Source organism: Lissotriton vulgaris, chromosome 2_1, assembly GCF_964263255.1.
Source record: "Lissotriton vulgaris chromosome 2_1, aLisVul1.2, whole genome shotgun sequence".
NCBI classification, from domain to species: domain Eukaryota; kingdom Metazoa; phylum Chordata; class Amphibia; order Caudata; family Salamandridae; genus Lissotriton; species Lissotriton vulgaris.
In genome coordinates this window covers 510,103,026-510,130,427 of record NC_141687.1, presented here as the reverse complement: position 1 = coordinate 510,130,427, position 27,402 = coordinate 510,103,026, and the positions used below count along the sequence as shown (strand labels likewise).

At 41.6% G+C, this 27,402-nt stretch overlaps 1 protein-coding gene across 4 annotated transcripts in view; it reads left to right on the top strand.

The window, feature by feature from the left end:
* Positions 1-27,402, top strand: part of ANKRD44 (ankyrin repeat domain 44) — a 712,165-nt gene that overhangs the window by 368,004 nt on the left and 316,759 nt on the right. For all 4 annotated transcript variants that reach the window (XM_086955419.1, XM_086955418.1, XM_086955417.1 and 1 more), the window contains exon 9: positions 6,477-6,555. In XM_086955419.1, the coding sequence (XP_086811545.1) occupies positions 6,477-6,555 (79 nt within the window). The remainder of the gene's footprint in view (positions 1-6,476; positions 6,556-27,402) is intronic.

Here is a 27,402-nt window from a genome sequence, read left to right as displayed (position 1 = left end):
CTATATTTATTAATGGCACCATGAAAATGAAAGACTTTTATGCTATGATGAATATATAAACCTAAGGTGAGAAAAATCTGTTGAGGAGGTTCATCAGAGAGTGATTCTTTCACAAACTCCAAGCAAATAGACCAGAACTTATATTCTGACTGCAAAAGTCTCTTCAAACTCCAACAGTAATAAAATCTTTCAAATTCATTACTTTTCTTCACTTAACCATTAATGAATGAATTTGAAAGATTTGAATGCCTTTGTATTTTGTAAATAATAATTTACATTTTTATTCAGAATACAACTGCTATTTATTTAGAAGCACTTAGTGAAAAAAACCTCCACAAAGGGCAATAAGTTTGCATTTGATACATTAAGTACCAGCGGCTGGGCAACTTGTGGGTAGAGTTTTTGAGTCCTAGGCATTATTCTCTGATACCCACCTGAAATGAGGAAGATCTGTTGCTGGCCCTTTAAAACGTTCAAATGCCTCTGATTTTTATAATGTTCAAGTGAGAAAAGGTTATTATATCACTACAATCGCCAGAGCGTTTGTTCTAGTAAAATGTCAGTGCTTGTATGTGATCATAATGATTGTGAGATTGATGATGATAATATAAAACGGGTGCATTTATTTTCTTGGCATGTTAGCATATAGTATCCTCATTCTTCCACTCCCCCCCCAGTTCTGGTGGAGTGGCAGCCATATTGTGCCTGGCCTTTTATCCTCCACACACCTCCCTGTGCCCTCTACCTCCATATTGGTTTGTTGGCAATGTTTTACTATTCTGCTGCCAGGTCACCAGCAGCAGTATCAGCCAGAAAGAAAATGTATCCTAAACCACACAATTCACTAAAGTGATATTTTGTGTTGTAGTGGCTGACACACCAGGGTTCAGCTGGCACTCAATAGTTCTTCTGTTGCCAAGAGTGCTTTCGGGGCCCGAAAAGAATTTATGTGATGAGTATTATACCTAAAAAAAAAAACAATCCTGTGTGAAATAAACAATGAAAAGCAAAATTGCAGTGGTGGGAAGGATTTGTGTGTGTGTGTGTATATGTATATGTATGTATATATATATATATATATATATATATATATATATATATATAAAGGCTCCACTTGCATTTGTTTTGCTGTGCGCTCACGAACGGGTGCTTTGGGACGCGGAAATGCAAACCGCGATGAAAATACACGCTTCTTCTCCTCCCGTTTGGGTGAATAAAGCACTCGTAGGGGTATCGACGTTTCAGCAAGTTTTATTTTTCAAATAATAGCAACCACAACATGATGCGTTTCGGCTACTGCAACATTTGAGTAAGGCAGTAGCCGAAACGCGTCATGTTGTGGTTGCTATTATTTGAAAAATAAAACTTGCTGAAACGTCGATACCCCTACGAGTGCTTTATTCACCCAAACGGGAGGAGAAGGAGCGTATATATATATATATATTCACTGAAAAAACCATAGGTTATAGACCATATATAGTTAGGAATTCGCATTTACAAAACCTTATTTTACTCACACAAAACCATTGAAATTCCATATATAGTTAGTTGCACTAACTATATATCGCGCACCCGCAATCCACTGCTGATGATGTCACATATTACATCATTCATGACATGGTCAGTGACATCACTGATGACATCACTGATGACATCTCAAATGACATCTCAAATGACATCGCTGATGACATCACTGATGACATCTCATTTGACATTACTGATCACATCACTGATGATATCATTCATGTGATAATACGATGAACCTCTTCAGACTCTAATATAACCTTAGATACAATCAGTGTAAACAGACACTCACAGACTGTCACTCATCCATGGAGTTACTCACACACCTAGTCAGTCATGCAAAGAATCAATCACACCTCCATTTCCTCAACTATACAGTTATACAAACTTTACTTATTCAAACATATACTAACACATATTTACTCTCTTATACAATCCCTGATACAAGTTCACAATGATCCATACAGCCACTCACACATTCACTGGCTCTTATGCACAGTTATTTATATATGTCAACTCCCACATGTACTGTGTTTTACATATGTACTTACTTTGACATGTAGCACTGAGATATCCATTCACTCACCAATACACTCATGCACACAGTCAACCGCCCATACAGCTGTTTCCACATGCACTTTTGAAACCATACATCTAGTGAATCAACTGCTCACACATCTATGCACAGAGTCATACACCTCCCAGCCACCCACACACACACTCAGTCTCCCATACAAATACTTGGGCAACCAATCAATAACCCATATAGTTACTCATATAGCTACTTATCAACACATGCAACAGTTTACAGAACAACAGACATAATGATGCATAAATTAAGACAGTTTAGTCACTAACCCATGCACTCAGTGAGACACATGTAATCACTCACTCATACAGTCAGTGATGCACCTACTAAATCCTTCATCCAGACACTTATACATCCACTCATTCTTCAATATGTAAGACATATTTTAACTTTACAGAAACATACAGTCACTGGATGTTGTCATCAGTGATGTCATCAGTGATGTCATTTGAGATGTCATCAGTGATGTCATCAGTGATGTCACTGACCATGTCATGAATGATGTAATATGTGACATCATCAGCAGTGGATTGCGGGTGCGCGATATATAGTTAGTGCAACTAACTATATATGGAATTTCAATGGTTTTGTGTGAGTAAAATAAGGTTTTGTAAATGCGAATTCCTAACTATATATGGTCTATAACCTATGGTTTTTTCAGTGAATTTTCAAGGTTTTGTAAATGCTAATTCCTAACTATATATGGTCTATAACCTATGGTTTTTTCTGTGAATTTTCAAGGTTTTGTAAATGCTAATTCCTAACTATATATGGTCTATAGCCTATGGTTTTTTCAGTGAATATATATATATATACATACATATATAAACATATATCATCTGTATATCTATATAAATACAAACATAAATGCATGCATACATATACTTATATGCATTTTAGTGTTGTTAGGGCGTTTTCGTGTGTATTATGTTGCTTTTTTAGGGCTTTTGGGTCAATTAAGTAGGGTTCCCGGAGCCTAGGGCTGAGGGGCCGGTTCAGTTTCGTGCGTATTGGTGTTGGCAAGGTTTTGAGGGATTTTGGCGGTTTTTGGTCGAGATTTGGCCGTTTTATGGCTTTTTTTTGTGTTTGCGGGGGGCGCGTATTCGAGTTGAAATTCGTCCCCGTTCCAGTGGATGGATTGGGCTGATTTTTGGTGAGATGTTAGGGAATCGCTGGAACTAGTGTCCAGCCAAGTTTGAAGCGGATCCGAGCAGTGGAAGTGCTTTAAAGAGCAATTTTTGTGCGGAGTAGCGAATTGCCATGTTATTCAATGGGAGTTTTTGGTGCGCATGGAGAAGGTGAATTTGGGGTGTTCCAGTTGCGCTAGAGGGACGGGGCTTGGGTGAGCTGTAGGGAGAGTGCATCGGCAGGTGTGCCGAATTTTTGGGATTTGTTGGCCGAAGGGAAGGGTGTGCTTGGGCAAAGTCGATTTGGTGAAAACGGTGCGTTATTTACATGAAAGTTGAAAAAACACTAATAAAAGCAAGGCTAAAAAGCCACCTCATTACAAACAGAATGGCTTTAACTTAAACGAGGGCGAGATCTATTGCATTTTCAATGCTTGTTTACTTTGGTTCCATCAAGAAGGCATTCAGATGTGTCACACATTTGCCATAAATTCTGAATGTTAGCACTCTAGTTGCACATTAGATCACTGTAGTAAAGCCACTGCTCACCAGGGACGTCTGCTGCTGGTATTCAAAGTGCATGTTTCAGTCTGCATGTCAGAATTTTTTTAATGAAATAGAAGAGGATTTGAGAAGTCACTCAAAATGATCCCTGATTTTTCTTTCTGAAGCACTAATCATACTTTCTATGGCAAAATTAACCCCCTCATGTTGTTCCTTTTTAAATTGAGTGTTTTCAGACTTACCACTTCATTCCAATCAAGATGGCTTCTGGTGTGCCATACTTTTGTCATAAGTAAGACTGTTAGCGCTCTAGTTGTTCTTTAGAACACTCTGGGACATTCTGTCATTGGGCTATACTTGGGGTACATCTGGGTGATATTTGGGCTACATTTAGGCTCTTTTGTCTCTGGTGGCCATCTTGGGAGACTATGTCAGAATTTTTTAATGAAATTGAAGAGGGTTTGAGAAGTCACTCAAAATGTGCCCTAATTTTTCTTTCTGCAGCACTAATCATAATTCATATGGCAAAATATACCCCCTCATTTTGTTCCTTTTTAAATTAAATGTTTTAAGAGTTACCACTTTATTCCAATCAAGATGGCTTCAGGTGTGCCATACCTTTGTAATAAGTAGGACTGTTAGCGCTCTAGTTGTTCTTTAGAACACTCTGGGACATTCTGTCATTGGGCTATACTTGGGCTACATCTGGGTGATATTTGGGCTACATTTGGGCTCTTTTGTCTCTGGTGGCCATTTTGGGAGACTGCATGTCAGAATTTTTTTATGAAATAGAAGAGGATTTGAAAAGTCACTCAAAATGTGCCCTAATTTTTCTTTCTGCAGCACTAATAATACCTTCTATTGCATAATATACCCCCTCATTTTGTTCCTTTTTAAATTAAATGTCTTAAGAGTTACCACTTTATTCCCATCACGACGGCTCCAGGTGTGCTATACCTTTGTAATAAGTAGGACTGTTAGCGCTCTAGTTGTTCTTTAGAACACTCTGGGCCATTCTGTCATTGGGCTATACTTGGGCTACATCTGGGTGATATTTGGGCTACATTTGGGCTCTTTTGTCTCTGGTGGCCATTTTGGGAGACTGCATGTCAGAATATTTTAATGAAATAGAAAAGGATTTGAGAAGTCACTCAAAATGTGCCCTAATTTTTCATTCTGCAGCACTAATCACACTTTCTATGGCAAAATATACCCCCTCATGTTGTTTCTTTTTAAATTAAATGTTTTAAGAGTTACCACTTTATTCCAATCAAGATGGCTTCAGGTGTGCCATACCTTTGTAATAAGTAGGACTGTTAGCGCTCTAGTTGTTCTTTAGAACACTCTGGGACATTCTGTCATTGGGCTATACTTGGGCTACATCTGGGTGATATTTGGGCTACATTTGGGCTCTTTTGTCTCTGGTGGCCATTTTGGGAGACTGCATGTCAGAATGTTTTAATGAAATAGAAAAGGATTTGAGAAGTCACTCAAAATGTGCCCTAATTTTTCATTCTGCAGCACTAATCATACTTTCTATGGCAAAATATACCCCCTCATGTTGTTTCTTTTTAAATTAAATGTTTTAAGAGTTACCACTTTATTCCAATCAAGATGGCTTCAGGTGTGCCATACCTTTGTAATAAGTAGGACTGTTAGCGCTCTAGTTGTTCTTTAGAACACTCTAGGAGGCTGCAGTAGAACACAAAGGAATCAACTGACAGTCTCTGTCCTTGTTGGATGTACATGTTTTACTGAGAATGTCAGACTTCATTTTCACATGACTGAGAAAGATAATGTGAATTTACAGAAAATATGCTTTCAGTTTAGCTTATAGATCCCCTTCCAAACCACTGTGGGAAAATCATGAGATATTAGTTTTCTTTCAAACAATATTCATGATATCACAGCAGAAGGTTTTTTCACATGGTAAAATCACCTTATAACCCACCACAATTCCTAAAACGAGTATGGTACCATCAACAAATGATTTATAATGTAACTAAAGTCCTAAAACCCTCTATTAACTACAATGCTTTTTAATGAGGTGCTATCATGTATATTGGTCCCAAGATGGCTGCCAACACTTCTTGGATGAAGTGCTGACAGCCAATCAGATCAGATGTGTGGTTAGGCTCCGCCCAGATATATATCTTTTTTTGAACCTAAATTACTCAAAATCCACTGGAGCACATATATTGAGACCTAGCAAAGGCACATCGGGCTAACAGTCCCTACAATTTTGCCAAGTTTCGTGCAAATCCATTCAGCCGTTCGAGCTAAAAGTGAGGCCAACCGCCCTATGGAAATTAACATGGGAAAAACGCGTTTTGGGACCCCCCTTTTTTCTCAACCCCCCCTTGATGAAACCCCCCCAAATTTTCAGGGGCTGCTCAGAAACAAAATGTTCCATTTTCCTGAAAATTTCAGCCAATTCCGTCCACAAATGCCAAAGTTATTAGACATAGAATTTTCAAAAATCCCATAGGGAAAAAATCCTAACTATATATACCTACTGGCGACCGCCAGTAGGTAATATATACATACATATATATATATATATATATATATATATATATATATATATATATATATATATATATATATATATATATATATATATATATATATATATACAACTATGTTAAGGATATTACCTTTCATGTGGGTATAAGACAATGTATTTGCCTTGTCTTTGATATTTTTACAATAATGCCATGATTTCTTTTCAGAGCAGAGATGGAAAGAGTCCACTGCATATGACAGCTATCCATGGGAGGTTCACACGGTCGCAAACTCTCATTCAGAATGGTAAGATGCAGCTGTTTTTAGTAGCTGGTATGCACTATTTTGTGGTAAGGGTTAACCCACTAATTCTAGTCCAGAAGCCAGATCGCATTAACTTTGCACTGGTGCAAAATTCTATTTGCAACATATTTGCTGCATGTGCAGTATGGAATAGAACAAACAGATGTTACTCAATGTCACATCACAAAGAATTTTGCACCTGGAACAAATTGAGAAAATGGATATGCTAATTTAATGCTGGGCTTTTGTATGCTACTCCCGAATGCATCTGGGTTGTAGTTTACCTGCGCACTGCTACATGGGCTTCTGTGGGCCTGTTACATTTAGTCCTAAATGCCAAAACAAATTACTCAGAGAGTAGAATTGTGAGACTTCATTTAAGAATGTATCTTCATACTTTAGCTATGTATATTTCTGTGTGGACGAGTTAGTTTCTCCTCTGATAACACTATTAAGAGTGTGCACAGTTTAAGCAAGGAAATGTCCCAGTCCTCTTCGTTTTGTTTTGGTTGCACCACTTCTAGCTTTTTTCTCTGTTTCCTTGATGTTTTTGTATCTTTGGTATGCAAAGATGGCTTTAGCTATGAAAAGTCTTCTGAAATACTGTTTGCATTCTAAAAATTCCCACCTTTCATTTGTAATCCTTTCAGTGTTGTTGCTCACTGTGAAAGATTTTGTCACAAGGGGGAATTTATTTGTTGTTGTGTCTTTTGTTGTCTTCCTTATTAGATCCATTCTATTTCTTCTTTCCATTGTTTTTTTGAGCTTTCGCTATAATTGACTCTGGATGCCGCTTCTCATTACATCTTGCACTAAAATAGTCTTTTGTTTGTACACATCTGTGTTATAAGTGATCCATTTGAAGAGAATGAACTGTGAATATAGCAATGTATAGACAAAGATCATCACGCTTTATTTATGATTACTTTTTACAATCACACACCGGAATACAGTCATGAAGTACATGACAATTACGTGGTTCATGCCTTTTTCCTTGATTTATGTATTCCTACATTAAATGCTTATTATTTACAGATTAATTCAGAAAGGATTTATGCCCATGATGAACGGCAATTCTGTCTAAAATGCTTGGGGTCAGTAAAGCAAAGTTTATATTTTGAGTTGCCTAAGAAATTTGACTATGTGACAATGTTTTGCACAAATTGTGTGAAATACAGAGAATATACATCACTAAAGTATGAAGATACATTATTACCTGGAATTCTCTCAAGTCTACTCGCTTTGAATAAAGCATCCTTTGCATTATGCATTAAAAGAAACAGTCCCAAAAGCGTTCATAGTGGTGCGATGAGGGACTCCGACACAGATGCCCTGGGCTGTACATAACCGAGTCAGAGCGGTTGTATCCAAGACACAGGATATTCCCCCATGACATGCTTAAGAATGTAATCAAGAATATCTGAACACTAAGTACATTGGGTTAAAAACAGAAGTGTGTTTATGGAACCTGATTCATTCATTTCTTTTTTAAATCAAACCATGCTTTATTTGCAACTTATGCAATGACAAATGTTACAAACTGATTTTACCTTACATGCATATATTTCATATTTGAAACGTGGAGGAAATGCATTTTCTCAACTTACCGGGAAAGCGGCAAAAAGTGTGTTTCCCTGGTGCAAATACCATTTCCCACTATTCATTTGACAGTAGCAGCGAATGTGGTGCGAATGGAATTGCCCCTTTTTTGCCGTATCCCTGGTCTGTACATCACAGTTACAATTTAAGCTCGTGCTCATATGCTGCTACTCAGGTCACATATTGGATCGTTCCAATAGCATCTCTGCATTTTGACGTTAACATTACCTCCCGGTCGTCCTGTTAATGATGTGTGTCTTATTTCCAATATTTGTAATATCAATGAGCTGAGATCTTGCCGTGCAGGTTCCAATGAATATTATTGTGATTAATTTGCATTTCCCAGGCCTTCCTGTCCGCTCTAGATTGAGCGAAAAGTGATAATTCATAGTTGTAAAATAAAATGTCCTAAATTGCCTACCTGAGTCTTCTGGCTTGCACTATGGAGTTTCATTGCACTTCCAAACCTAAGAAGCTGAGCTTTTTTGTAGACGGAACGACTGTAAACATGCCGTGAACATTACATGCAGAGTAATTATGATTTATGGTGTTCAAGGAATGTTTCTTTAAGAAACTCTGACAGGAGAAGGAAACTAAGGGGCTGATTAGGATGGTGGATTTTCCGCATCCTCCGGGCCGGCGGAAGCCGCCGCCGGCCCGGAGGATGCGGAAAATCCTCTGCGGACCCATCAAAGACCCACCGCCACATTAGGATGGCTAGTGGGTCCTGGTTTTAGTCCGCCGCTTTTCCGCCGCGGTTGACTTACAATCGCAGCGGAAAAGCTGTAACATGGCTGGCGGTGTCTATCAGACACCGCCAGCCATATTAGGATAGAGTAAAAGAGATGCTTTTCCACGGCGGCTTTTCCGCCGTGGAAAAGCATACGGAATTTGACTTCGGGGGCTGTTGCGGGCCCCCTGGGTGAAGATGGGTGTGGGGGGTGCACATGGGGGGTACCCATGGTACCCCCCTGCATTTGTATGCAGAAATCGGCAGGCACCACGTGGTGCCTGCCGCTTTCTGCATACTAATGCAATGTATGCATTTTTAACATTGCGGCGGGTGCAGCTTGAAGCTGCACCCGCCGCAATGTTAAAGATAGAGGATGTGACCGCCACCCTGGCGGTCACATCCTAATCTGTAAGGAGGGAACGCCGCTGCCCATGCGGACGTTCCCTCCTACTCTGGGGTCGCGGACGGACTCAAGTCCGTCCGCGATCCTAATGAGCCCCTAAATATGGAGGTTTATATTTCAGGAGCCCCTTATATTATCTTTTAAGGACTGCTTTATAACCACTTGTATTGGCTTAAGATTACTTTATAGCCTTTCTGTATCACAAGCAACGTGTTTGATAACACTCATCTCACCGAGGCATCATCTTCCTAGCATTATTACACAGGCAGTCCTATTGAAGATTTCACGAGAGCATCAGCCAACATCGCATGCCCCCTCCCAGAAGTCATGCCTGTTTTTTATCCCTGTAAATGTTGTTCCTGCACTTATTATTGTATTTGGAACTTCCTCTACGCCTGCTGAGCTCCCATATGATCGCCCTCACCTTACCAAAAATCTCTGTTCTGCCGTGTTCAGCATATTTTGAAATAATGTTATCTTTATAGCACAGACCTAGTGTGAGAGTAATGGAGTTCTGTACACTGAGGCAGTAGGAAGACTACATCAAATGGCAAAGATGGTGGAGAAATTTCTTCTATGTTGACTGCTGAGAGCTGGAAGCATTTGTATCCATGTCAGATGACATTTTAACACATATTAGAGATTAGTAAATCTCTATTCCAAATACAACTTTAAGGAACTATGGGGCAGATGTATTAAGATTCCATTTTGCGATTTCTAAATAGCGATTTTTAACGAATCGCTATTTAGAAATCGCAAAATGGGATGTATGTAAAAAATCGCTATTTTTTAGCGATTTCTTAATCTTCCTTATTTGCGAATTCGAAATTTGCAAATTGGCAATTAAGGAATAATTTCCCATTCATTCCTATGGGCCAGGAGGCCCATAGGAATGATTGTGAAATTATTCTCAATTTGCAAATCACAATTTGCTAATCGCAAATTGAGAATAATTTCAAGGGTGCAGGGGTGTCTCAAGGACACCCTGCTGCACCCCCGAAATGTACATGTGTGTGCATATGGCGCACATACATGCCCTATGGGCATGTGTGTGCGTCACATGCCACCTTCAAAAATGCCAAATTGTGCATTTTTAAAAGAATTCGCAAATTAACATCAACTACAAGTTGGTGTTAATTTGCGATTTCTTAACCAAAATTCGCAATTGAAAAATGCTACATACATAGCATTTAAGGAATCGCAAAATTGCGATTCCTTAAATGCTATGGCAAAATAAGGAATCGCAAATTTTTGCGATTCCTTAATTTGCGAATTTTTGATGCATGCCAAAACATGCAAATATACCGTTTGCGATTTGCAAAGGCCGAAATTCTGCGAATTTTGGCCTTTGCGATTCGCAAACGGCTTGATACATCTAGGCCTATTTTATTTAAAGAGAAAGCATCATCTTTAAGAGTAATTGAGTGAGTAATTTATAAAGTGCAACAGTCACTCTGAAGCATCTTGGCAAACTGGGAAAAGGAGCAGAGGGACTTCTACATATCAGATGTTCCATGAAAACCTTCAGAAGGTATGATGGATCGTGTATGCCAAAGAGCAATTTGTATTTTTTTTGTAGAAACAAGGGGGACCCAAAAGGTAGCAGAGGACCATGGGTATAAGTTATTTGTCGGAAACAAAGGTCCTGAGCATAATTAGTGATATCAACAACAATGTAATATAGACCACGATAGGAACTATATATTTCTCCTGTCCAGCCGGACCAGGATTTATTTAATTAGAATCAACAAATAAATTGAATATAATAAACAGTAGTTACTTCGAGTAGGGCACAATCCTGTACCATACTGGTGAAAAGGAAAAAGTGAGGAAAGAAAATAAAGGGAGAATGTTCACAGGCAAGGAAAGGGAGCAACCTGGACACTTTTAAGATCAGTATAGGTAGTGTTCTCCAGAGTAGAGCATACAAATTATTACACAATGATTACATGTATGTCCACAAAAGAGTCGACGTTTCGATCCATTGCTCAAGATATTAAGAATCATCATCAGGACTAAAAACAAAATTGTGTTGCCTGGTAATTAATACACCATGCCGAGAAACGGTCAGCAGCAAGTTAAGAAGTGGGGGCTGCTCGTTGTGGGATCACTCATGGCAGCTAGGCGGTCAGAAGCGTATTCCGGGATGGAAGCTGGTCCATGTAGAGGCACTCGCGGCAGCTCGCGGTCTTCGTTAGATAGAAGATACGCGGGTGGTATGAACAATGTCAAGATCCACAGGCAGTAAGGTGCCAAAACTGCAAAATCATAACCAAAAAAAGCTTTACCTCGTAGCTGGGCTAACATAAACTGAGGAACAGCCAGAAGTGAGAGTATTCCAGATTGCAGCCTCCTGGAAGGGACATAGCAAATGCTTAGGTTTCTGTTGATTTTAATTGTAGTTTATCATTTCAAAATCAAAGATGGGAAGAATGTACATTTAATACATAATTATCATTAGTGTATCCATCCTATATAAAATGGCATTAATAATCCTCCAATTACTTGGATAATAATCTTCTCAATAAAGCTGATAAGATTCCCAAGAATCCTCATATTATCACGTTAAGGTTAAATAATCAATCTCTTGGTACTGGCAATAAAACCTGCATGCCAATTGCTTGTGGTGCAAAGCAAACCAATATATAATCTGGAGCAGTAGTATGTGCCTTTATGTAAAAATTGCTTGAGTGTCCCATTCCACCTCCAGATACAAGTATCGCGTGTTGCCAAGTTCTCCAAAAGCTGAACAATAATGACTACATAAGGTCTTTGAGATACTAGTACGAAATTGTGATTGGAGGAAACCTCACATATAGTCCTTTTTAGGTCGAGCCTGGGAACACGCAACTGAACTGGGAACTATAGCTAGCTGACTCGGGGGGAATGACGGACAAGAAACTGCCACGCGCTTCTCCCCGGCTGGATTCAGCTGCGTGCACGCGCACCCACACTCACGCATGCGCACATCACAGCCACACGCATACAAAGTCACACGCATACACAGGCACAACCCCCCCCCGCCCCCGCACCTACACACACACTAGCGCACTTACACGCACACACAGAGACCCCCCACACACACACCAGCGCACCTACACACACGCACGCACACATACAAAGACCCCCCTCCCCCCGCACCCCCCACACACACACCAGCGCACCTACACACACGCACGCACACATACAAAGACCCCCCTCCCCCCGCCGCCGCCGCAATCGCACACATACACATACACACACACCAGCACCGGACCCCACTCACCGGCTATGCAGGATTTCTCTTCTCTGGGGCGGCCCCGGAGCTCTCCGTAGCTCACGGGAGCCCAGGGCCCCGGGAGGACTCGGCTTCTTTGTTCCATCCCGGCGGGCAGCCAATCATAGCCGAGCAGCAGGCGGGACTTCCTTCTTTTTTCTGGCCCGGCCTACGTCTTCTCTCCCGTTGCCTGGCTTCCTGCCTCAGGGGTCCGCCAATGGCAGCGCGGCCCCGAGCAGGGAGGCGGGCACAGCGTTTCCTCTGGAATCCCGGGCCCGTCGGCGGTGATCATTTATTTGGGGACACAGTGGGGGCTGACTAAAAAAGCAATCATGTTGACTCCATGACATCAGCTGTGCAGCATGGGCAAAAGAATAAAAAGGCGAAATGGAGCAGCTGAAGCAGCTGCATTATTTACTGGGTTGAGCTTGCATGAAGACTTGTGTGTGGGCATGCGATAATTGAAGACAACTTGGTGTGCGCTGAGCCGCGATCTCATAACCCAAGCTCGGCTTGTTACTATTGCAGTGGGACTTCGTGCCAATTTGCTCTACTACTGTTTACTGATTGTGGTCTTTACAACTCCAAATACTGGGCATGTCATATCTTAAAGTTACATTTTGTTTACTCTATTCGTACATTTAGCACGTTTCCGGTGATGTCGGTATTGCTGCTGCTTGTGGTGTCCATCGAACTGCAGTTTGATTGAAGGTGCGCTCTCTTTGTGCACCAAGTCAACAAACTATGCAGCTGCTCGTACAATATACATTCCGCTCCTACACGTAGTTTGTTCAGAAATAACCCTCCACTAGCACCGTGCCTGACCCCACTGTGTTGCACAAACACACCAAGGGCACCAGCGGCTTAGCACGTTTTTAGTGTTGTCGGTATTGCTACTGCTTGTTTTGATTTGGGACTTTGCACTGCAAGCCCCCACGATTACACTGATGAATTGAGGCTCGTGTCTCCCATGGCTGAGTCATTACAACCACTTGTCGTGACGTCAGTCCTCAGTGGGGGCCAGTGGTGCAATGGATAAAGCGTCTGACTACGGGTCAGAAGATTCCAGGTTCGACTCCTGGCTGGCTCGGTGTTAAAACTGTCTTTTAGAGTCTAAACCTTAATTTGTAAAGAGACACGATTTTTACTCAAGTCCGGCCTTGAAGCTATACGTACATGTCGTATTTATTTTATGGCAAAATAAATTGTGACATAAAGAAGGAGTCATTGTCATCTAACTTTAGGTCACTTAACGTCATAAAAGTTTAATCGGCGAGAGACAGTTCAATCTCGCAGCAAGCAGTTCAGCAGTAAAACAATTAAGTAGACTTTCACAGGTGCCTCAACATCTTTAAAATAGCAACTAAGGTGTATGTAGACACAGTTGATTTGCTTGATCGGTAAACAGTTGTAGACATGTTAAAAACAATACCTGTCCATTCCATAAATGGTGAGTTAGGACGTGGCAGTAGGAAGGTGATGTGTCATGAGGGGTGAAGTCTCACAGTCCACTTATACATTTCCTTTTTTGGTCTGGCTTGACAGCTCAGATGTAGCTGACCTTATGTGTTACTTCAGAGAGGGACTGGGGCTCCATCCAGATGGTGGCTGAAGAACAGCTCTTGGGTGGGAAAAGGCTGTGTGTGTCCACAGAAAGACTGCTTACACTCCAATCAGTTGTGATGTTTTTTTTCTTCTATAAAGCTGCTTGAGCGGCCGGTTCTTTTGCCCGCCAGATAAGGCTCAGTAGCACGCAGGAGATGGAGCTGTCTCTCCCTCTAGGTCAAACACATGCTTCTGTGATACTATTAAATAACCGCTTTTGTAGTCCTAGCCCCCCCACTCCCTTTCCTTACAATCAGAAGAGTGAAGGTGTGTATTAGAGATCGGCAGTGTATGCCTGGGGCTATGCTAATCTACATGCATTTTAGGTACTTTAACTTGGCAGTCCTTGAAAGAATGGTGTTTTTTTTTCTTTATTATTGCTTTCTTATTCTTCTGCCTTTCTGTGATTGCTGGCGATAAAAGTGATATGCTGTGATGCCTGTATCTTGAAGAGTAACATGCTTTGATAATTATTAGCACAATGCCCTCACACTCGTGAGAGGAGGGTGACTGCAGTGCAAATGTTGAGTGATTTGTTGGTGAGAGGTGTATGAGGGGTGTAAGTGCAGGGTGAGTGGTCTGAGAAAGTGCGGGGTGAGTGGTGGATGAGTGCAGAATGAGGCGTGCGTGCGTATGAGTACAATGTGAGAGGACTGTGAGTGCGGGATGAGAGACTTGTGAGTCCAGGGTGAGCAGGGGGACTGGTGTGTAAGTGCAGTGCAAGTGGTTTTTATGAGCAGTGTGAGTGCAGGCTGAGCGATGTTGGCGTGTGAGTAAGCAGTGTGTGTTTGTAGGGTGAGCAGTGAGTGAGCATGCAAGGTGAGCAGTGTGTGAGTGTGCAGGGTGAGCAGTGTGTGAGAATGCAGGGTGAGCAGTGTGTGAGTGTGCAGGGTGAGCAGTGTGTGAGTGTGCAGCGTGAGCAGTGTGTGAGTGTGCAGGGTGAGCAGTGTGTGAGTGTGCAGGGTGAGCAGTGTGTGAGCGTGAAGGATGAGCAGTGTGTGTGTGCAGGGTGAGAAGTGTGTGAGTGTGCAGGGTGACCAGTGTGGCAGTGTGCAGGGTGAACATTGTGTGAGCATGCAGGGTGAGCAGTGTGTGAGTGTGTAGGGTGAGCAGTGTGTAAGTGTGCAGGGTGAGCAGTGTGTGGGGTGAACAGTGTGTGAGTGTGCGGGGTGACCAGTATGTGAGTATGCCTGGTGAGCAGTGTGTGGGTGGCCAGGGCCAGCAGTGTGTGCGTGTGCAGGGCGAGCAGTGTGTGAGTGTGCAGGGTGGACATTGTGTGAGTGTGCAGGGTGAGCAGTGTGCGAGTGTGTAGGGTGAGCAGTGTGTGAGTGTGTAGGGTGAGCAGTGTGTGAGTGTGTAGGGTGAGCAGTGTGCGAGTGTGCACAGTGAGAAGTGTGTGAGTGTGTAGGGTGAGCAGTGTGTGAGCGTGCAGGGCGAGCAGTGTGAGTATGCAGGATGAACAGTGTGCGAGTGTGTAGGGTGAGCAGTGTGTGAGTGTGCAGGGTGAACATTGTGTGAGTGTGCAGCGTGAGCAGTGTGTGAGTATGCAGGGTGAACAGTGTGCGAGTGTTTAGGGTGAGCAGTGTGTGAGTGTGTAGGGTGAGCAGTGTGCGAGTGTGCAGGGTGAGCAGTGTGTGAGTTTGTAGGGTGAGCAGTGTGTGAGTGTGCCGGGTGAGCAGTGTGTGAGCGTGCAGGGTGAGCAGTGTGCAAGTGAGTAGGGTGAGCAGTGTGTGAGTGTGTAGGGTGAGCAGTGTGTGAGCGCGCAGGGTGAGCAGTGTGTGAGCATGCATGGTGAGCAGTGTGTGAGTGTGCAGGGTGATCTGTGTGTGAGTATGCAGGGTGAGCAGTGTGTCGGTGTGCAGGGTAAGCAGTGTGTGAGTGTGCAGGGTGAGCAGTGTGTGAGTGTGCAGGGTGAGCAGTGTGTGAGTGTGCAGGGTGAGCAGTGTGTGGGTGTCCAAGGCCAGCAGTGTGTGAGTGTGCAGGGTGAGCAGTGTGTGAGTATGCAGGGTGAGCGGTGTGTGGGTGTCCAGGGCCAGCAGTGTGTGAGTGTGTAGGGTGAGCAGTGTGTGAATGTGTAGGGTGAGCAGTGTGTGAGTGTGCAGCGTGAGCAGTGGGTGAGTGTGCAGGGTGAACATTGTGTGAGTGTGCAGGGTGAGCACAGCACCCTCACACACACTGCACCCTCACACACACTGCAAACACTGCACCCTCACACACACTGCAAACACTGCACCCTCACACACTGCACCCTCACACACTGCACCCTCACACACCGCACCCTCACACACCGCACCCTCAGACACTGCACCCACACACACACTGCACCCTCACACACTCCGCACCCTCAGACACTCTGCACCCTCAGACACTCTGCACCCTCACACACACGGCACCATCACACACTGCACCCTCACACACTGCACCCTCACACACTGCACCCTCACACACTGCACCCTCACACACTGCACCCTCACACACTCTGCACCCTCACACACCCTGCACCCTCACACACCCTGCACCCTCACACACCCTGCACCCTCATACACCCTGCACCCTTACACTCTGCACCCTTACACTCTGCACCCTTACACTCTGCACCCTCACACTCTGTACCCTCACACTCTGTACCCTCACACTCTGCACCCTCACACACTCTGCAATGGAACATACAAACTAAATACTACTCAGTGCCACATAATTACATGCCCCATAATTACACTGCACTCAATGCAACATACACTCCAAATACCACTCAGTGCCACATAGTTATATGCAACATTATTACACTGCACACAATGCAACATACACTCCAAAGACCACTCAGTGCCACATAATTACATGCCACATAATTACACTGCACTCAATGGAACATGCACTCAAATACCACTCAGTGCCACATAATTACACGCCACATTATTACACTGTACTCAATGCAGCATACACTCCAAATTCCACTCAGTGCTACATAACTACACACCACATAATTACACAGTACTCAATGCAACATACGCTCCAAATACCACTCAGTACCACATAATTATATGCTACATAATTACACTGCACTCAATGCAACATACACTCCAAACAATACCACTCAGTTCCACATAATTACACGCCACACAATTACACTCTACTGAATACAACATACACTCCACACAACACCACTCAGTGCCACATAATTATATGCAACATAATTGCACTGCACTCAATGCAACATACACTCCAAATACCACTCTATCTATCGCCCTCCTTCTACTATCGCCCTCACTCTATCTATCTATCGCACTCATTCTTTCTATCTATCGCATCACCACAGCATCACTCAGCACCACCACAGCATCACTCAGGGGCACCACAACATCACTATGCACTACCACAGCATCACTGAACGCCACAGCATCACTCGCCGCCATCACAACATCACTCGGCACCACCACAGCATCAATCTGTGCAACCATTCAACAACAACTGGTTCAAATATGTTCTCTCAATGTTTCAAGCTTTATTACAAATGTCACAAAAAGATGTTAATATTTCACTTCTGTTCTTGAATTTTTGTCACAATAAAATACAATGAACATAATCTTCACAAAAGTTATTTACAAAAGCTATTACCATTATAAATTACAATAACTTTTATTTAAGTATTAATTATTTAAAAAATTAAAACCCATTATTATTTGTAATATCAATACATCTAAGTTACGTAAATACAACACATATTGCATTACAAATTCTATAGGTGTCACATTTGCGAAAGCTAAAAATTTTGGCATTGTAAATGACAAAGCTATTAATTTCGCTATTTTCAAAACCAACACATAAATAAAAAAAATTCATTTACAATACCAATAGCTCAAACTTTCCTAATGCGAGACCTATTGCATTGCAAATGCTTGTTTGTTTAGGTTTAAACACCTGTAAGGTGGCTCTCCTGTTCAATACTTTATTTAGCTGTAACTTATTTAGCCACAAGCTACAAAATCCCATATAAGAGCAAACTGAGAGAATTAAATCAAGCTGTTCTTATACAAGATTGCTTGAAACGTAAAATCAGAATATATTGCTATGTTAAAATACCATTTTAGTAAATTACCATAAAATCAAACCCAATTCTAAGTGATTTTATTCTTGGGGCAGGGAGGTCGACTTTTGAATTTCATGGTCCTCTTGAGATTGACTATTCAATGACAGCATTACTGATTTAATTAACCATTTGCAGTGACCCTGTTTTGGCCATGTGTACTCACATGCACATGTCCTAATCTTTGAAATATTCCTTCTTACAGAATTAACTAGGTACTTGTTACTAGATACTGCCTAGTTACTGGGTTTCTGTCCTAAAGGATTTGCTTAGCAATAAAAGAAGAGACAAACTAATTGTGGAACATGTTTCAGTAGTCTCTCTTTGAGGGATACTCTTACATTTAAAGAGGCAATGAAGTCACATTAAGATAGATTATGAAATAGTTTTGCAGCACTCTTTTCAAATGTGTTTCATAGTACAATTTAAAATGCTTGCAGCGCCTTGGACTTGATATGTAGAATTATAGATTGATAAGGGAGTTACGAGGATGTTTTTCACTGAAGGGTTCTGTATGACATCAAATCGACAAGTGAAGCTCGAGTTGTCTATGATGTAACTCAGAACCCTGAGGTGAAAACCATCCCTATAACTCACAGCTATAATATGATGTTAATTATAGCCCCCCAAATCATCTACCCCTGCTTGTAACTGGGTGGCTAATGCCTCCGCATTAGCCACCCAGACAGAGGGGCACCCAGAGGGAGCCAGACATAATATGGCTTTCCTCCCTGTCCCAAAAGGGAAAAATACCTTACCAGCTATACTTAACCAACATCCACTGCCTTATCTACCTTCATGCTCCCTCCTGCAGCTGTGTTTTCTTCTTTCAGTCACAGCACAACAAGCATCACTGCAAAGCTCGGTCAGCCTGGCCTACAAGGCCTATATGATATAGCAATAGTGGATACTGGGTTTTGTTATCAACTGTTGCTATGTAACAGAAGCGAATTAGAAGATTTATAATGTGGTGTGAACAATAGATGCTTGCAATGGAATCCATGCATATCCTAAAGAATTATAAATGAGTAACATTGAATTAAGGGAATGTTTGTCAACAGGGGGTTCTGATTGACATCATATTTGAGGTGAAAAACATCCCTGTGATTCATTTTTTACCCATCTGTACTTTTATGTTATGTATACCTCCAAAAATCATCAGCCCCTGCTTTCAGCTGCTAGGCAGGGGCAGAGGAGTAATCGGAGAGCCATACATAACATGGCTTCTTATGCATTCCTATCCCAAATGCTATATATATATATACACACATATATATACACATCCACAACAATAGTCTCCACAGGTGAACAAAATTATGTCCAGGCCACTTTTCCCATAAATCAGCGTAAATTTATTTAAACGCTTAATCACGATTGTTGTGAATTACTGGGAGTCACGACCCCGTCTGGGCCCGCTGCTGCAAGTGGCCCGGGTTTCTGCGCGAAACAAATAGGTGGAGAATATATATATATATATATATATATATATATATATATATATATATATATATATATATATATATATATATATATATATTTTCCTCCAACTCTCCTTTTTCAAGAAGTTCACCAGGGACTCAGCGGGACTTTCAAACAGGTAATTTTAATAAGGGCTCAGGCATGACCGGTTTCAGCGTGTGCCTTTTTCAAACGCCAATCGTCCTTCTGCAGCGATAGCTCCCACATCATAGTTCTTAAGAGCTCCTCCCTCCATGTGGTGGTTGGTCTCACCTGGAGCCAATTGTCTCTTGCTCGCCTCTGTGTTGGGGACTACCAGTCCCACGTTGCAGCGCGCCGGCAATTCACTTCAGGTAGTTGGGGGCTTCACTGCTTTAAAACAAGGTGGAATCTGTTTTCTCGTCCCATACTCTCTTCCACCACCTCCTTGGCTCAGCAGTTGACAGCACAGATCGGGTGTCAGCGTCACTCCGCACCCTCTGTGCGCGATGATCCCTGCTGCCTCAAACGCTTCGGAGGTTCTTGTGGCGGGCCGTCAAATTAACCCAATGTTATCGGAAAACACACTCCATCTCCAATTTTCAACTTGGCCGCATTGCAGAGAGGGTCCCTTGTGCGCGTAACTGGAAACCGCGCTCAATATTCCTCCAACTCTCCTTTTTCAAGAAGTTCACCAGGGACTCAGCGGGACTTTCAAACAGGTAATTTTAATAAGGGCTCAGGCATGACCGGTTTCGGCGTGTGCCTTTTTCAAACGCCAATCGTCCTTCTGCAGCGATAGCTCCCACATCATAGTTCTTAAGAGCTCCTCCCTCCATGTGGTGGTTGGTCTCACCTGGAGCCAATTGTCTCTTGCTCGCCTCTGTATTGGGGACTACCAGTCCCCAATATATATATCTGCTATTGGTACCAAGACCCCACCTTCCTTCCCCCCCTGAAGCTGTGCTTTCTGCCTTCAATCTAAACAGACCAGCAGCTCTGCACTGGCAGGCTCTCAGAGATCCCTGTCAGCCGGCCTGGAAAGCCTTTATGACATCACAAGAGTGGATAACGAGTTTGCAATCTAATGTAAATTATAGAGGCTTCCATTGGAAGCCGTGCATAACATAAAATTATAGACTGATAAATACGGGGATGTTTTTCATTCAGAACCCCGAGGCATAAAAAAATCCCTGTAATTCGCTTTTTACCCATCTTTAATTTTATGTTATGTGTGTCTCCCCCCACCCACAAAATCATCTGCCCCTTCTTTCAACTGCTATGCTTTCAATATATTTTATTTTTTTATTTAATTTGTTTTGAACAAATTAAAACATGTCACTTTAAAGCCACTTGAAAGGTCTTTAAATGAAGTAATGTGTGAATAGACTCTTGATGTAGAATGCACAGTGGGTTAGCGTGCAGAATATTTTTAAGGATGAGGGATAAAGACTGTCTAGACAGGTACTTTGAGTGACTTGAGGAGGATGGTTCCCCTTATTCGGCATTACTGGGTTCCTTCTTCCTGCTTCAGTTCATGTTAAGATTGAGTCTGGCTGTCTGAATGTGCAATTTATAATTTGGTGTCACCTCTTCAAGATTTTTTGGGGGAGGCAATATAGATTGGCAATGGCCAGGTAAGCACCTCCAGTTATCTGGTATTCTCTCAATTGGGTTGCTTGAGTGGGAACACATTTCGGAGTGTGGATAAATGGAAGCATGTGGTCACAGCGCACTGATAGCATCTCAATTGTGGGTGGAAGAAGACATCTCTCTTGTGTCCTATGAAACCTCAGATTATTGGAGGTAGGATCTCCGCCCAGTTCTTAATTTCAAACTGGGAGGTGTCAATCCACTTGGATCTCAGCCCCAGTAGCTTGCCCCATCTTTGGTTTCCATCATGACAGTATGAGATAGTGGCTGTCAAGAAGCACAGGTGTTTGCTGTATTGTAGGTAGGAGCAGTCTGCTCCCTAGCCTATACAGCAGCTTCAGATGATCGTAGGACACTATTATGGGCAGGGGACACATCCATGGCTCTCCCATCAGTCCAAACACCCTTCCCCAGATTTCTGTCATACTGGGAGATAGCCCGCATTGCTCCTATCACTAGCACTCCCCTTCGACTCCACTCCCCACTTGATTATATCTGGTATTGTGTCATGGTTGTACTGCTTTGCATTTTTGACAATCGTGCATAGTTACCTAACCTATACATATTTTTTCTTTTGCCTCTCATTTTTTATTCATGTTCCCCCTTCTACTCCATACACATTTTTAATGTGGTGCTTCCTGAGTTAAAGCCAGTTCACTCAACTTGTGATCCCATTACCCCATCTTCCCCTATGACAGCTTGAACCAGTGAACAGTTTTGCCAAGATAAATATATTTTTGAATGTGTTGGTTCAATTGACTTTGAAGGAGCAGGACATACATGCCTTTTTGTCACTGTAATTCTTGTTTTGTAATGAGCGCTCTGTCTCAGTTATGCAGATGTTCTTTACTCTGCTTCAGGAGGTTTATATAAAACAAATCTGCAGTCTTTCAGAATTTGATGTCCCTTAAGCAAGATTCATGTATTCTAAAGCAAAAAAGTTAACATCTTTGTTCATCATGTCTGCAGTGACCTCTGCATGAAAATAAACGATGAGAAAATATTACTTGAATCAGAGAAATAGGTATAACGTGGAGTTTGCATCAGTGATTTACTCTCAGACTATCTCTCTGCAAGGAGCTCCCTCTAAAAGGCCTTTGCGTTAATCATGAACAAAAAAGAAAACTAGAATACACCATCATTATTAGAGCACAGTGCAATTAAAATCCAGGGCTGTGGGGTATTTTAGGCATTTATTTCCATTCATACTTGGCTTGGAAGGAATGTTAGACATGAATTGTGTCAATCTCTGCACTCCTTCAACATGAGGAATTCAATTATGGCTGTGTTGAGGCTAATACCATTTGCTCCCTGTAGTCCTTTTGATCTGGGGGCTGGCCAGTTTGAGCTCAAATGTCTGAAGAGTGGAATATCATTGTGCGAATGTTGCATTCTGTGGGCATCCTATTGAACTATATCTTGGTCACAAAGGACCTGGATTGATGAGAATATATACAGTTGGGAAACAGATGTCCTGTGCAATTACATCTGAATAAACCCACAGCAGACCTACGTGCCTGTCTGTTCCACTCCTATTGTGATTCTAGCCTCCTATCGCGTGGATGAACTTACTTCTCTGAGCATCAATGATTTAATAGCTTAGCAACCAGATGCTATTCCTTCTCTGAGGCTATCTGCTAGGAGATCCTTTTAAACTCGATTTCTAAAAGACGATGGACATACATTTGGCACAACCCCCAACTAACCAATCATTAACTCAGCCAATGCCATGTTTAAATGACTGCTACATTTGGCGTAAGTCGTTGCCAGGCAGTGGTACGGCAAAGGTGCCTAGGGAAATAGATATTAAAATGCAGCCATAATTAAGGTGTAATAGGAACCGCCCACCATTTCACCCAGTGCCACTTCACCCAGTGCCACTTCACCCTCTGCAATAATGGTAACTACATCCCCTAATCCTCACTGGTTTTGAATCTATAGTTTGCACCTTTAACTAACCATTGGGTTTTCCGGTTCTGTTGTGACGATCGCCAGTCAATCTTATTTGATACAATTATTGCTTCATTTGAACAAAATTATGTGACCGAATAAATCACACGTTATACCCTATTAGTTCAGTGAATAAGCTTTTTTTAAATGTTTGGGCCACCAACCTTTACTCAATGATTCCTTTGGAATATCTAAACCTGGTGTCTCCAGCTAGTTGATCGTGAGCTACCAATAGCTTGTTAACACCTTCAGAGTGGCTCATATTTTTTAAAAAGAACAAGGTTACATTTTCCTTTTAAAGTCAAGGGGAAGGCCTGTTTACTTTATATTATTATCTTCAGGCACTGCAGAGGGCAGGGCCAGAGCCAGATAATGAACAGTGCTTGAGTCAGATTTATGACCCAGGGCACAGAGGTCAATAACTGAAGCAGTGAGGTATTTCATTCTTAATTAAGTCCTTGTCAACTCAATATTGGAGTGTGAGGAGAACATTGTTTCTAAATGCTTTTAAATGATAGAAAATTAAAATGAAAAGTTACCTTAATGATTAAGTTAAGTTTTTATTTTAATGTTCTCCCATTTCAAAGTATCGCATTTACAAATAGCAGGCCTACTGCTCCCATTCCCAGACACTACCAACATATTAATAACTGACAATGACAGTCCTCTTTTTTTTAAATTTGAGACATTTAAAGTGAAGAAAAATATTTCTATGAAACATTAAGTCTTAATGTTTTTCTCAGCTTTCAATTAAGCCAACTAAGTCTTCATATTTTAAGAAATATGTTTATTCGCTTAAAATTCCTCCCATTTAAACAAATTGTTGTATTTTTCTGTTATAAATATGGCACCTTGTCTATAGGCCACTAGGGCCAAGATACCTGTTGTTTATGAATGTGACAGTTGGAAATGGGATAACATTTAACTGATGAGTTTTTTGGAATCCAGGTAAACATGAAATTAATTATTCAGTTTATTTTCCCCCATTTCAAAGTGGCACCTTTACACACAGCAGGCATCTTGGTCCCAGTGGCTGGTAGACACAGAGCCATATTTATAACTGAAAATACATCCATTATTTTTAGTCGGAGAAATTTAAAGTGTAGAAGATGTTTGCAGGACGTTTTCTGCACTTTAAATTACTCCCATTTAAATAAAATGGTTATGTTTGAGTTATAAATGTAACTGTGCGACATATGACTAAAAGTATTCCAGTGCCACAAGTACATACGACATAGGCTTTCAGTCATCCATACACATCCCATTCATACGCACACATGTTCATACATCCCCAAAGACCACACTCCCTGACACATGGCCGCCTTGTCATATTGCCCCTAGTCAAAGTATTTTGTTCAAACCATAGTATCTGGTTCTATGGACATTAGGATTAAAGTCACTGGAGCTGGATGTGAGGCTGTCTGGTAATAGTGCTCGAGATGAATTGCCTTCAGTAGCTCACAGTGGTTTTCACTGATCAGAAGTAGCTCCAACTACAGAAAAGGATGGAGAGCCCTGATCTAAACTGATTGGATTCCTCTTATTTGTGCATCTTTTCATTTTTGTAGCGTCAAGTGGAGATGCACAGTGCCCTGTAAGTGTGAAGTCATAAATAGCTTGTTTCTTTGTAGTGCAGTCACTGTTGTTCCCTCCTCAAATGTTGCTAATCTTGCAATAATCATATATTAAATTACAAAGGCCTGAGGTTAAAAAGCTAAGATTATATCTCATATGGTTCAGAACCTAATAGACAGTGGCCCATTTTTAACATACGTTCTCTGTATGTCGGTCTCAAATATTTGTATTTTAATCGTACACTGTGATTGTACTGCCTCTGATTTCCACACCTGTGACCTCTGCACTAGATACAGAGAGCTTCTAAAGATCTGGCACTGATGAGCGAATAATGGAGATTGTTCATTGGTTTATTCACTTTGTGAAGATCCAGGGCTAAGTATCTCTGCATGGCATGCTTTTGACAGGAAGTCACTGTTCAAGGTGCTGGGAGCGATGATGCATGAATATGAAGCCTTGTCAGACAGTGGTACATTAGAGGACTCTTTGCTTATTTGTCACAGGTTTCCCCATTTAAGACGGTATTAGGACCCTTCATTTCCAAAACATAAAGACAGTGTCAGATTTAAAGTTCACTTTTTAGGACACATGCAGCCTGAATACCAAGCTTCGACCTTTGTGCCTAGGTTCCTGAAGGTGGTGCAGAATTTAGTCTAGCTGTTACCCTTCCTGTCATGGCACCCAAAATTGCGGTAGTCTAAGGTTAGCAAGAGCATATGTTGATTTGCACCATGTTCAGACTTCCTACTGCACCCTTGTGGAGACCCATGTTCGAGTTATCAAAATGTAATCTTACCAAAGAGTCCTTAAATCCTATAAACCACAATATGACTTTCAGCTGCAGCTGAAAGGACCTATTGGAAAACTCATCCTGGCCTGGTGCTGTGACCACCTATTCACTCCTTGACAGCAGTACATTCTTGAGTGCGGTTTGAAAAATACTAAGGATGTGTAACCACACAGGATTAATCCCCAGAACCTATTATGCCATTTTGTATTGAGGGTATTGCTCCACTTACCACCCCTGGCACAGATTCACCACAGTGAAACGTTGGAATAATACTGCTAAAATACTCAGACAAAGTACATTTAGCCTGCATTATCCAAGGCGTATCTGTAGAAATGTGGGATGGATGGTTTCAAAGAAAGAAATAGTATCTAAGGAGCAGTGATGGTCCTAGCTGTAAAAAATCTGATTTCCCACAACGGGGCTGGGTAGAAGATCATGATTTCATCAAAGGCACAGAGGCTAATATTATGCATAATCCTCTGTATTGCCCTCACATAGCAGCAACAAGGTTAGAACACTGAGCCAGAACCTTAAACATTCCAAACATGCATAAATACTCAGAACACACAGCTATCTTCCTACTTTTTTGCTGTAAATAAACAAATGTCCTACTACATGAATTTGAAAACCATCTTGCGAACCTTCATGGAAAAAGTCTTCGAGTAAACATCATCACAATCTGTACACCCAAACCGATTTCAGACTTATCATGAAACAATAACAAAAATCATGAGGGCGAAACATAGCTGGATGGGAAAATGTTAGCCTCCATGTCTTTAATGAAATTGTGATTTTCTACTCTCCCCAGCTGAAGAACATCTGAATTTTATGGCAAGGAATGGAAATGTATGCTATGCATGTTTATCGCCTTGCCATAACATTCACCGCAGCACTCTCCACTGGTTCGAAATACTTTTTTTTAACTCAGAATCAATCGCTGAATCTGCTGATGCAAGAATACTGCTCAAATTTTCTCCCACCAAAAATGCTTTAGAGGCCATAGCCCTCTAGCTGAATGAGCCCAAAATTGATCAGCATTAATATCAGCTTTTTTCATAACTTCTTCAGCCCACCTAGCTAAAGTTAGATTAAAAACGGGTTTATGCGGATACCTGAACGAAAACAACTGAGAATCACCCTGTCTCCTCAGTTCCTGAGTACTTCTCTCATACACTTTCAAAGAATTTACTTCACACAAATCCTCCTGATCCTCCAACTTATGATAAAATATAGTCCTAAACATCATCTTAGTCATTTTTCGCACATAAAAAAGCAATCCTGGCTGATAACATCTAGACGTAATCTCTAAAGCCCTTGCATCAGAAACACGTCAAAAAGAAACTAAACAAAGCAGCATAACTAATTCAAATGACAAACTACTCTAAGTTAAACCTCATTCCTACACCAATTAACTAACTCCTTTAAAACCAAATCCGCATCTCAAAGATAGGAATAGTTTGAACCTGGAGAAACCTCCAACCGTACATTTCTCATAAATCAGATCATGTTGCCCCACAGGCATCTCATCCACCAACATATGTCCTGCAGAAACCACAACCTACATAAATTTGCTTAACTATACGTTCTGCCTTGTTTAAAAAAATCTGCCAAATAATTCACGAAATGGGCCGAAATGGGATCCAAACATCTTTCTGAACACCAACAACCCCATCTTTTTCATGCCAACATATATGCTTTTGTGGTACCTGGTGCCCAAGACTCCTTGATAAGTTTTAAAGCTTCTGAGGATAAGCCTTGACATTTG